This window comes from Squalius cephalus (assembly GCF_949319135.1).
Source record: "Squalius cephalus genome assembly, chromosome: 7".
NCBI lineage: Eukaryota > Metazoa > Chordata > Actinopteri > Cypriniformes > Leuciscidae > Squalius > Squalius cephalus.
The window spans coordinates 11046045-11059377 of NC_137128.1; the positions used below are offsets into that span (position 1 = coordinate 11046045).

At 35.9% G+C, this 13333-nt stretch overlaps 1 protein-coding gene across 1 annotated transcript; it reads right to left on the reverse strand.

The window, feature by feature from the left end:
* Window positions 1-4555: 4555 nt before the first annotated feature.
* On the reverse strand, window positions 4556-7205 carry LOC307162361 (uncharacterized protein). Its single transcript, XM_079877603.1, has 3 exons — window positions 5470-7205; window positions 5263-5365; window positions 4556-5104 (listed from the first exon to the last, which is right to left on the reverse strand). The coding sequence occupies exons 1-3, from the start codon at window positions 6068-6070 to the stop codon at window positions 5026-5028; spliced, it is 783 nt and encodes a 260-aa protein (XP_079733729.1). The 5' UTR covers window positions 6071-7205; the 3' UTR covers window positions 4556-5025.
* Window positions 7206-13333: the final 6128 nt, after the last annotated feature.

Sequence of the window (13333 nt, forward strand, 5' to 3'; positions counted from 1 at the left end):
TATTAATAATTGGACATAAACATACCAAACTGAACTGCCAGCTGCTTCACTTTTAGCCTGAAAAAAGAGAGATTGAGAAGTTAGTCAGGTTGTAATATTTGCCAAAATACTAGAAAAAATATATGTGAATACACATGATGCTAATCAGTTATGTAACTTAAATGATAAGTTCACTTTCAAAAAATTTTTTTGCTGATAATTTACTCACCCCGATGTCATCCAAGATTTCCATGTCTGTCTGTCTTCAGTCGAAATGAAATTAAGGTTTTTAAAGAAAACGTTCCAGGATTTTTCACCATATAATGGACTTCAATGGCAACCAGCGATCTGAAAGTTCAAATGTCTGTCTCAGTGAGGCTTCAAAGTCTCGACATTAATCCCAGTTGAGAAATAATGGTGTTATCTAGCGAACGATCGGTCATTTAAAAAATAATAATAATAATTTTTACATATTATATTATTATTATATATATACTTGCCAAAAACCACAAATGCTCGTCGTGTACCATCTCTGAGATGTGCCACGCATTGCGTCATTTATTTGTCTGTGTACTCCGGTTCAAAAAGGTAGGAAAGGGCGAAAAACTCCCTCTCATTTTCTCCTCCGACTTCAAAATCGTCCTCCATCTTTGTTTTAATTTATTATTTTTTATTTTATCGTGACCTTTCCAACGTGATGACGTGGCACATCTCAGAGATGGTTTAAGACAGACATTGGTTAAAAAGTATATATATATAAATGACCTATCGTTTCGCTAGATAAGATGCTTATTTCTCGACTGGGATCGTGTAGAGACTTTGAAGCTGCATTGAGACGGACATTTGAACCTTCTTTGAACATTGGAATAGTTGGTTGCCATTGAAGTAGCCTACATTCTGTGTAGAAAAATCCTGAAATGTTTTCCCCAAAAACCTTAATTTCTTTTTCGACTGAAGAATATTGGATGACATTGGGATGAGTAAATTATCAGCAAAAAATTTTTTGAAAGTGACCTAATCCTTTCTCAGTCTGATCACATAAAACAAACCTTAAACATTTAAATATTATTTATACTGCACAATTTCTTTTTGAAATGTTCAATTTTAAGCAAGAACAAAAATGACTCGGTTAAATAACACAAGCTTGGCTTGAGCAAACTATTTAAATACAATTTATAAATACCTGTCCTTACAAAAAATGTACAACACGTGGAACAACGTGCTTCTTATTATTGAAAAACCTCTATGAAAACTACTAACGTTAGCAGCTAAAGTTACTTAATTCATGCGTGCCAAATAAAATGAGTCACAGCCCGCCATTTTGAGGTCATTAAAAGTTGTTGCCCGAAAACGATTTAATGTGTGCACAATCGATGCAAAAAGACAGATTTTTTTTTTTTTTTTATATATAATTTAAATACATTTGCTTCAACAATTCAATCCATTTTTACCTTTAGTGAGGCAGGATACAATTGATCAAATCCTCATTCGCTTTGCAAATGCATAGAATACATTAACTGCTAAGACACTAAAGATATTTGCAGAAAATAAAACAGGGAACTTACCAGATTAGTGTGCCCAAAGAGAAGAAGAATATAATGGCGGGCAGCACAACGAAGAAAATCTTGTCACCAGCAGGTTCCGAAAATTGCATGCTGCGTTTCTCACCAAAGGTCCTCACAGACAACGCCACAGCAAATTCCCGATCGAAAAATATCTCCTCCTACGCTATTTTTTTTATAAAATATGATCGAGTTTTTCACGTGTTGAAAACTTAGCTGGACAAATTTTCATCTGAGGCGGGTCAGGCGAGCAACAAAAAACATGGCGTGTTTTCACAAACTTGCGACTGCTAGCAGTTGAAGGAGGAGCACGTACGGACGTAAGTGACGTCAGACGAATTTATAGTAAAACTATTTGAGTGCACTGACAAAAAAAAAATGAAAGAATTTGAGTGCTGTAAACTTAAAATTTCACTTTCGTTCTAATTGCACAGAAAATTAAAGGCGAATGAACGTTTTTATTTTTTTGAGTAATTACTACCCATTTTATTTATGGAAGTTTTACTGTTTGGTTTTACAGTGCTAGCTTTCCCTGTTGTCAAGAAAAGAGCAATTGTTTTATTACTAATTTTGAAAAGTAAGTCCAGGTAAGATCATTTGAATGTTTTCATTTGAATCATTTCATAATTGAAAGCAAAGAAAGTTAAGTGAGAGATCCCCCCCAAAAAAAAAAAGTACAACAGTATGAATAAAAAGTACCAGTAAAAAAAAATAAAACTAAGTGGGATATGGTTAACAAGTTAAATTAAATGCTCTTTTTTCCGTCCTACTGAAAATGTGCTTGGAGCCCACTGTTGCTATATTAACAAACTACACTTTTACATACATCTTATTGACAGATAAATCATGCAATCTTAATTCACTGTTGAGTTTTTTTTAGCTTTGTACAAAGTTTGCTTCGTACATTTAGTTTAACTGTATTGTTAAAGAGGGCGAGCTTTACCATTCAATTGAACTGTGTCCATGTTTTCAAGACACTTACATTGTTTTTGCTCTGTCCATGCAATAACTGCGTCCATGTTATGAGCCAGTTACATCAGTAGTTTAGTTTCCACCAACAATGCTTTCTCAGACAACTTCTTTATGTCAATCTTTGCTGACTGAGACAACTTGCCCTCTTTTTGACCCTCGACTTTCACCTTCTGTGTCCATTGATTTTTCTCCATGTCCAACTCTTTCATCTGCCCGAATGCCACCAGAGCCACCAACAGTACATCGTCCTCAAGCAAAGGAAAATTGTTTTAATGTAGTCTGTGTGACGCAAAGAGATGTATAAAAAGAACCTTCACATTTTAAGAAAGCACACAGATGTTCAAGAAACCATTACATTAGAATGACATTTACTTTGCCAGTGTATTGAGAGCAAATACTGAATATTTGCTGCGGAAAAATCTTTCAGTGGTCCGTCAATTCCCACACATGTTCAGAAAAGGATTTGGGAAGCAAACGACAGAGTTACGTGTGAGCTAGAGCAATGTAATATCAATGCTGAATTTGAAAAATTGTTTGGAGAAAGTAGGGGAAAAAAGCATGCATCGAAAGGCAACACATGACAAATAAAGAAGATGTGCCACTCTCGTGTGCCACTCACATGTAGAGGTCACATTTTCTGGGCCTCCAACAAAAAAAACAAAAGTGAATAAGCCAAAAATATCGTACTACTGCAGGTTTGGAAAAGTGACTGTTGTACATGACAGTAAAAAGATTACATGGGCCTGTTCATGTAATAAATCAAAACAGTCCTGTATTAACAAAGCAATTGCTAAGTGGCATTTGTTTCAGAGTCGGAAGGCTCTTTTCCAGAAGGTGAAAACCATAGAAAGGTCTGATTCCATTCAGATAACTCAAAACCATATCGAGGGTGTGGATGATTGTGGTATTCATTAGTACCCTCCTAATATTGATGGTATAGAGAGGATGTTGCAAGGTTTGATGAAAAATAAATCTCTGCCTTGTAGACCTTCCTCAAAATTTGATTAGTGGTCTACAACATGGACACTTCCATAAGGAATTTTGACACCAACTAATTCCCGAAGAAACATTCTGTTCCGAATGTGAGGGTAATCACATATTAAGTGACCCCATTCTCATTACCTCAAGAGCAAAGATTGTGACCTTTACTGGCATAGTTGAAGGTAAATATTCTGAAATTAAATGTTCAGAGATTTTAAAAAGTTAACTTTTTGTTTTGTTTTTACAGTCCATTAAGGAATTTTAACTTACTACAAAGTATGTATCAACTGCAACATGATGTACAGATACCAGGAATTCACTGATGGTATTCATAAGTTTAATGACCACTTACTGCTTTATCTGCACTTGTGTGTAATTCTTCGCAATGCTCTTCAGGTTTTACATATTTATTGAGGTTGGTGTTGCTTTATGTAATAATAAGCATAATGGTCTGTAATATAATATTTTTTCTTAATACTCTTTGAATTTGCTTAGGCTCACACTGCTGTTAGCAGGGTAGGGGAGAGCCGAGACAGTTGAAACACTTTTCAAATAAACGTCGTTTTCTAAGATAAGGTTATAGATAGATTTTTTTTTTTTTTTTTGTGATCAACAACTCACATACAGTATGTGTTCTCTTAGTATCATGTGTTATTCGATACAAATATAGAATGATTTAAGTAAAAATTTACTTTGAACGGTAGTTGTGCTTTGTTTCACAGGGGTGGGACGGATGAAATATTACAGTTTAAACGGCAACTATTCATCTAATGCTTGTTTTTATGAACAATGCCTGACAAGTAACTTATGTACATATTGTTACAAAGATATTTTGTAATTTATTTTAATTTAAAGGTTCATATTAACCATTTTAGTTCTGTCGCCCAATAAACAATAGGTGATAAGCCTATGCGCATTTTGCGTAATCTTTCTAATAGACTATTTTGACGAAGACAGACAAATCCGTTTACAATTCATTTTTCTTACATTTCTTCCTTGAGTCATATTGAGTGTTTGCTAGTTGAATAGTCTGTTATGATGAAGAAAATGAGGTCAACCGTAAGACGATAAATGAAATTTATTGAAGATTAAAGATTGGACAATTGATGATTATTAAAGAGATGACGTGTTGCATAATTGAAAATGAATTTGCATTAAAAGAAACACAAGTCTAGGAACAGTATATGAATCTATGAACAGTATAGGATAAATAACCATCTATGAACAGTATTAACAGGTTTAATTCATGTCACAATGATCACAGATGTAATGCTCTGCACCATGAGCCTTATGGGACCAGTGGAGGCAGAACAGGCACTGCACCCACACTTCCCCAGGCATGGAGGAATTAAAGGCCTCGCCACACACCACACATTCCTCCTCCTGGAACCTGCGTTTGCGATGGCAGGAGCGGATGCAGGAGCAACTGCAGCAAAGGTGGTTGTGGCAGGGATGGAGAAGAGTTGCTTCTTTGGACGACGGCACTTCTTCAAAGCCAGAGCAACTGCTGCTAGGGTGGAGGCGGGGCGATTTACTTCTTCAGATGACGCTGCTCCTGTTCCTTCTCTAAAGCCGCCTTGACTGGAGTGTCCATAAGGATCACAGTTGTCCTAGAATGGTAAATAGGACATTGGCAATAATTATCTTGATTTATATAGGCCTAAGTGTTTGTATTGTGTTTTAATGTAGGCTAATGATAGTTAAACAATTTGGAATTCACTGCACATGACTGGAAAGGAAGACAAGTCAAACACTAAACTTCACTTGCCTCCTTCTCCCTCCTCTCTTATTTTCCTTCCTAGGACCAGCCTTAGGAAAGGGAAGGACTGCCTCCGGGCTGAATTCTTTGGCAGCTTCAAGGATGTCAATGTCTGTAAATGGAAGGATGACATTTTTTTAAAGAACTGGTTAATCTTAAATGTAACATTCATTCATGCATTTATTTATCCATCCATCATCCATCCATTTAATGTACCTGGAGTCGCAGAGGGTTCCGGCACTTGGTCTGCACTGTGTGATGGGGTAGGAGGTGGGGGAGGAGGACGGTCTGTCATGAATAACGGGTCAAAGGCATCCTTTTCAAAGATTTTAGGATTCAGGGGCCAGATCCCGGTGCAGTAGAACCCAGCCGCCAGGTTCGATATTGTTGCCGCCAGGGGTAGTGTTGCTGCCACCAGGGAGGGGACGTCATAGATGGTCATATGCTGGCCTGGATGGGTTTTCATCCACAGGTCTGCATCTTTGTTGACGTAGTGTTTGAGTGGACCAAACACACTTCGATCCAGGGGCTGGAGGCAGTGGGAACAGTGAGGCGGGAAGGACAACATCACAATCCCGTATGCCCTGCAGAAGTCTATTGCTGCTACTGATGTGGGAGTGGTGGTTGTCCAGCAACAGAAGCAGCATAGACTCCATTGACACAAGGGTGTGATTGGCAAAATGCTGGAGGAAAAGCAAAAATTCTGCCTCTTGCATCCACCCAGATCCATTCGCAGACCCAATGGAGCCAGCCGGACCATCCCTGACGAAGTGCTCCTTGGATTTTTTCCTAGGGAATATGAAGAATGGGGGTACATGGTTGCCCTGCGCGTTACCCGCGAAGGCGATGGTGACCAATGTCCCCCTCTCCCCAGAAGTCATTGCTCCTACCTGCCGCTCCCCCCGTGGTGGCTGTCACTCTGTCCAGCACCTGCACAGTGGTAATGCCTGCAAAAACAAATGAACTGCTAAATGAAATGTTAACTTTTAAATGAACTGAAGCATGTGTTTATAGTTAGACTAGTATTTATTTATGGATGTATTGTATTTATTTATCTATCTATAAACATTCACATTGTTCTCATTGAAACTGGTTGCGCGCTGCATGCTGGTGGCGGCGGATGGACAGGGAGGTGGCACACTGGAGAAATGCTGTGAGCCAGTCCTTCCCTGCCATCTCCTCCTTCTCGCAGGAGGCAGGGCATCTGCAGCGAAATCTTGCTGAAAGTTGGTATGCAAGCCTGCGTAACTGAGGTCATGAAAACGGAACATTTTTATAATGAAACGGAACATGTTTAGAACTTATCTTGGTAATCACTGTTTGTGTGTTTTGTATTCATATTTAAAAAAACACTTTTTTATTCAATGCTTAAACACATAGTGTGACTACATTAACAGTGGTTTTCCTATGACCAGGTTTAACTGGCAGGAGGTGCTGTCAGGACGGTTGAAACACTTGTTTTAATGTCACGTACATGACGTGAGTGGTTTTCAAGGAAATCTCAATGGTTCATCCGTCCCGCATTTCAGTCATCCCGGCTCTCCCCTACTCAGCATACTTGAAGCTACTGCCAAAACAAAATTCCCCAGGAAAGACACAGTGCTCCATGGTTTCCTCCACTTTGAAGCCATGTGCAGTCATGTTTATTCTTACACCTGCATGAACACCTGCAAGAAGTCTCACACCTGAATTTGTGTGTTTTGCAGTCAGTGAAATACCCACACGACAGAGATGAATGTTCTGGGATTTTTTCCAAGTAAGTTATTGAATATTTAAGATAATTTAAGTCTGTGTTGTAAAAATCCCTTTGTAGTTCGCCCAAGTTATGATTATTGGGCTCCATGGTTTGGCCCTAATACCAGAAAGTCAGGCATTGTTGTAAACACTGAGCATGCTAAACTACAAAAAAGTAAACTACAATAAAGTCCTATGATGTGCGAGATCTTGATCCCATCTTATTTATACATAGGTTTATGTACACTAAGTAAACTAGTCACTGAGACAAGGTACTGATCAGTTGTTTACGAAATTAGGTCGATTTGGACACCCTCACAGCAGCAGCAAACAATATACTAGAATGTTACATCTGATGAAAAACTATTCCATATAAAGTTACAGTAATCGTTGAAATGTTACTATTACAGTGTCTTTGATAGCAACCATTTCAGTATGATTTTTGCTGATTTTTTATTTTACTTTCAAATCAGTTTTTCCCTTAGGTGGCTGGGCAGTAATTCCTTGTGTGGAGATAAAATGTCCAAATGTAAAAAGTTGCAGTATTTTTACTTTTACCTGCCAAGACACAAGATTTTTGTATTTACAATCATCACTGTACATTAAATATTTAACACTTATTATAATATTTAAGATTTAGATATAAAGTGCTTTTAGAACAAACAAGAACTGCTACATTTCACTGTAAAGTGCATGTTAACTTTTGAAAATTAAACTGGAGTTTACTTTACTGTTAACCACTGACTGGAATGTCTAGGCTCTTTTGTAGAAACAGAAGCTGGTCTACATGTTCTGGAGAGAGCGTGCTTTGCTGCGCAGTCACTATGTCCCCGGCAGTGGAGAATACCCTCTCTGTTGCAACACTAGTACCAGGGATGCATAGATAATGCTTAGCCTACTTGGCAAGGGGGGGAAAGACAGACTCCTGGGACTTCCATCAGCTAAGGGGTTTTCTGAGAGTGAGAGCATCCTCCCCAGTAGTCACGATACAGATGGCTGCTTCAGAACTCGCTGTGCAGCAATGTTGATGGTATGAGCGAAACACCTAATGTGTGCAAAGTTGCTGTGTAGCAGCAACTATGTTAGCAGCATTATCTGTAACAATTACCAGGTTGGTGGTTGTTAGCTCCCATTATCTTGGTATAATGTCTCTTCACAGCAAAAAAGCTAGTGTACATTTCACACATTTGAGTCAAATTTAACACTCCTGAAATGTATAAATGACTCCCTCCATTTGGGAGTTAAAATAACACTTTCGAAAGTGTGAAATATGTACATTACTCACAGAGTACATTTTAACACTGTAAGAGTTCATTCATAAATCCAACAGAAGTGTGTGTAACACACTTGACGGCATCATGAATAATCTGCTGCCTGTGCTTGAATGTTAATTTCATCTTCTCAAAAATCTGGTCCTTTTCAGCACAATGATTCATAAAAGATATAGCTTCCTTGCACTGGTCACCCTCCAGCTGCTTTTCCAAGTGGTTCCAATTGGCTCTATGAGCTGTTGGCCCTCCACTGCCCTCATCATCACATGTTGCACTTGACCTGGCATTCCTTGTGCTGTGGTGTTTGCTTTGACGTGAAACTGTTTTTAGTCGCCAGGATATGTATCCTTGATTGCTCTTGGGGTCATAGAAATGTTCCTAGTCTGAACCTCTCACTATACTAGGCATCAGTTAGCAAATACTCATTGATACAGAATATAACAGCACTTATTATAATTAGGGATGTACCAAAATGAAAATTAAATTAAACAAATTAAACTTTGTTAAAGCTGTGTTTTGTTGTTTGATTAACAATGACTTAGTAGCAGGTATTTTTAGGCTGCTGTCACTTTAACCGAAAGCACGGATCAAATAAACTGATACACATCCGATTTCTTTCTCAACTCTTTATGTTCACTTAAGACATAACTGCCTGTGTTTACAAGAATACTTGCGGAGACTGGTATTTTGACAATTTGTGTGTGTCTGTTCATGCGCACAGAGATTCAAAAGAGGAATCAATTTGCTGTTCACACACCATCTGAAAAGCGCCTGTCTGTGTGTGTGCGGCCTTCAGGTGTGTGCGGCTATGCGCACAGATAACAGCATGTGACTGAGTACCCGAATTGATGGTGAAACTTAGCAATTAATCTGCAAAACACATGCGTGCCGAACCGTGGGGCCTGGTCCGTATGGATCACAGATCAACTACAATCCTTTTACCCCCTAGCATAGAGCAGAATATTGCGTCACACTGTGCAGTGATAACAGCTTAAGTGAGAGTGAAACCTGAACGCTAAGCACTCACTCTTTTGGCTTGTTTTTTTCTTTCAGCCAAAAACCAAAAATGCCATTTTTGGCTGATAATTTTCGTGGGCCAAAAGTTTGGTCCATCCCTAAACATAAAGACTTAAAGCAACAGGAGATGTGACCTGGTTGCTGAAAACCTGAAATATGGCTTCACATTCCATTTTTAAAGCTTCTATTAGGTACTTTAACACAATGAGAAAAGGTTTCAATACTTACATATCCAGTTTTTGAGTATGGATCCTTGAGTGCTGGAAATAGTGTTACAATTCCCAAGGCACAGCGAGTTTTTGTTTCTTTGGCAGGGACATGGCTTTAAAAAGAGCATATGGGAGAAGTTAAAACATAACTTTCTTATCCGCTAAAAAAGGTCTGATTACTAAACCTTAATAAATTATGAATATTAAATCTTGCCTTACCCTTCTTTGTCAGTAATGTGTAAAACTACAATACTGACTAAGTGTCGCCGTATTGAGTCTGTGAGTTTCCCATGTTCTTTATATTCGGCCAAAATCGCAGGTCCACCTGCCTTTTCCTCCAAAATGCCATTGACAAACTAAAATATATATATATAAAAAAAAAAAAAAATTTTTTAAAGTGCTATAATGCCCTCATAATATAAAAATGTGAATAACTGCTAAACAATTCAGCTAGTAAATTAGGAATTTTAACAATCACCTGTTTTGCCTCAAAAGCTTCATCAAAACAATCACTTTCACTTGGTCCAGCACTTTCATCAGTCTCAGAGGACACCGATAGTGTGTCAGGGTGGGAGCTACAAGAAGAATCAAGGACTGGGCATTCTGGAAACATTTAAACATTAATTAATTACATGTTGGTTGTGGAAAAAAAAAAAAAAAAAAAAAAAAAAAAACCATTTTAAAATTATATTTGGTCCTGAACCAAACTTCTTAATGTTTAACATTTAAAAGTAGGCCTATATTTAACATAACCTAATAATATTATTTATAAATCCTGACTCATTTGAATTTAAGATGTAATTCTGCACTATAATGCTGCACTCTTCACAGCAATTCTTTTGAAATTAGCTATACTGATTAAAAGAACATTCTTAAATTCTTAAGTATATTAAGAAAACCCTCAACTAATTACTATCATGTTTCAAAACCAAGAGCTATGGTAGAGGAAAATATTTCCAGCATATGGTGACTTAATGACAAATAATGCTATACAGTAGCTTTGAAATACTTTAAATGTTTCTGGAATCTGGATATGTGGACTATTTCACTAAAGGGTTAGTTCACCCAAAAATGAAAATTGTCATTAATTACTAACCCTCATGTCGTTCCAAACCCGTAAGATATTTGTTCATCTTCGGAACACAAATTAAGATATTTTAATGAAATCTGACTCCTGCTAGTCTGTGCTGCGACTCTATATATGTATATATATATACACACACACACACACACATATATATATATATATATATATATATATACATACTATGGCAAGCCGTTCAGGAAATAATTATATTTATAATATGAAGTCTGAATATATAGAATGAAAGTCTGAATATATAAAACGAATGTCTGAAAATATATGGAATGAAAGTCTGAATATATATAGAATGAAAGTCTGAATATATATAGAATGAAAGATATAGAATGAAAGTCTGAATATATATAGAATGAAAGATATAGAATGAAAGTCTGAATATATATAGAATGAAAGATATAGAATGAAAGTCTGAATATATAGAATGAATGTCTGAATATATAGAATGAAAGTCTGAATATATAGAATGAATGTCTGAATATATAAAATGAAAGTCTGAATATATATAGAATGAATGAAAGTCTGAATATATAGAATGAAAGTCTGAATATATAGAATGAATGTCTGAATATATAAAATGAAAGTCTGAATATATATAGAATGAATGTCTGAATATATAGAATGAAAGTCTGAATATATATAGAATGAAAGTCTGAATAAATATAGAATGAAAGTCTGAATATATAGAATGAAAGTCTGAAAATATATAGAATGAAAGTCTAAATGTATGTGAAAGTGTGAATATGTGAAAAGAAAGTGTACATTTGACAATTCTCACTGAATAATGTGTAGCTTGTTTTAGCCTTTTGAATTGTGATTCATTTAAAAATGTCATTCCCTGAAATTTTCCAATACTTTGGTGAGCTACAAGACTTTTTTGCAACAGTTGGTCATACTCCAAACAACATAAACAATTTGGAGTCTACATCACGTCATCTCGAGGATCATATTTCCATTCTTGCAACATTCTTAGCGCTTATGGGCAGTCATGTTCAACAAAATGTTGCTGAAAGAACATTATGCATCATTCTCGAAGGAATTTATGAATCTTATGAATTCACCGCATTCGCTCTTCCGCGATGAAATAGCGAATTCATTTCTTTATCAGTAGAACGATGTTGAGTACGGTTGCCAGTATTTTGGCCCGTACACGCTTTCGCCAGGGTGTTAATTAGATGATCGTTACTTAAAATTGCTGCTACTAAATTTCGTGCGGACTCGCTCATTGTTCAAAATGTGTATAAAAATAGTAGATGAATAACACAAGATGGCGCTGATAACATCAGATTTTCATTCCATATATTCAGACATTCGTTTTATATATTCAGACTTTCATTCTATATATATTCAGACTTTCATTCTAAATATATTCAGACTTTCATTCTATATATATATTCAGACTTTCATTCTATATATATTCAGACTTTCATTCTATATATATATATATATATTCAGACTTTCATTCTATATATATTCAGACTTTCATTTTATATATATATATTCAGACTTTCATTCTATATATATATATATTCAGACTTTCATTCCATATATTCAGACATTCGTTTTATATATTCAGACTTTCATTTTATATATATATATATATATATATATATATATATATATATTCAGACTTTCATTCATTCAGATTTTCATTCTATATATATTCAGACTTTCATTCTATATATATTCAGACTTTCATTCTATATATATATATATATATATATATATATATATATATTCAGACTTTCATTCATTCAGATTTTCATTCTATATATATTCAGACTTTCATTCTATATATATTCAGACTTTCATTCCATATATATTCAGACATTCATTTTATATATTCAGACATTCATTCTATATATATATATTCAGACTTCATATTATAAATATAATTATTTCCTGAACGGCTTGCCATAACATACACACACACACATACATATATATATATATATATATATACACACACACACACACAAAATAAACATATTATTACAACTTACAATGGCACAAAAGGCTGCGAACGCTCAAGCAAACTTGACTGTGTAACTCTGTGGACGCGCTCTCTCCACAACAACGCGCTACGCACAAATAATTCACAGCATTCTTTTTACAGTCGTGTTCTCATTATACTTTTATGAAGCTTAGGCCTATACGACTGATTTGTGCTGCACATGTTGCATTTAACTGTATCTTCCTTTTTGAAGTGATTCCAATAATATTTTTTTTAAAAATTCAAATCCATCATGGTGAACAGTTTGCATCTGAAGCGTTCTCAGCTGAAGGAAATAATTATTTATCTGATTGAATATATCGGCCTATTTATACCAATATGGTGGCGATATATTTTACATCCCTAATATCTTTACTACCTTTCTGGGGCTTGAAAGTGGTAGTTGCATGGACTGTCAATGGAGGGACAGAAAGCTCTCAGATTTAATTAAAAAGATCTTAATTTGTGTTCCGAAGATGAACGAAGGTCTTACAGGTTTGGAACGACATGAATGAAGAATGAACTAACCCTTTAAAGGCAGCAACTTTTAATGTGTGTGAAAGAGCAACATACTTCAAATTAAGTGTTCCACTGAAAAAAAAAAGAATATAGAGCCGATTTGTTATGAAAGAGTGAGCATTTTTTGTTTATTTCTGGGTAAACTATTTCTTTAAAGACTTTAATGAAGGGTGCTAGGGAAGTATTTGTATGTCATAGACACTTACCTGAATCTTGGTCAACAACTCTCCAAAGTATA

Bases quoted from the DNA above. Each gene is read 5' to 3' on its own strand.
- LOC307162361 (XM_079877603.1), bottom strand. From the start codon at position 6,070: ATGTACCCCCATTCTTCATATTCCCTAGGAAAAAATCCAAGGAGCACT. The intron at 5,366-5,469 runs GTACATTAAATG...TTCCATTTACAG, and splicing joins GGAACCCTCTGCGACTCCAG to ACATTGACATCCTTGAAGCT. The intron at 5,105-5,262 runs GCAAGTGAAGTT...TTACCATTCTAG, and splicing joins AAGAGAGGAGGGAGAAGGAG to GACAACTGTGATCCTTATGG.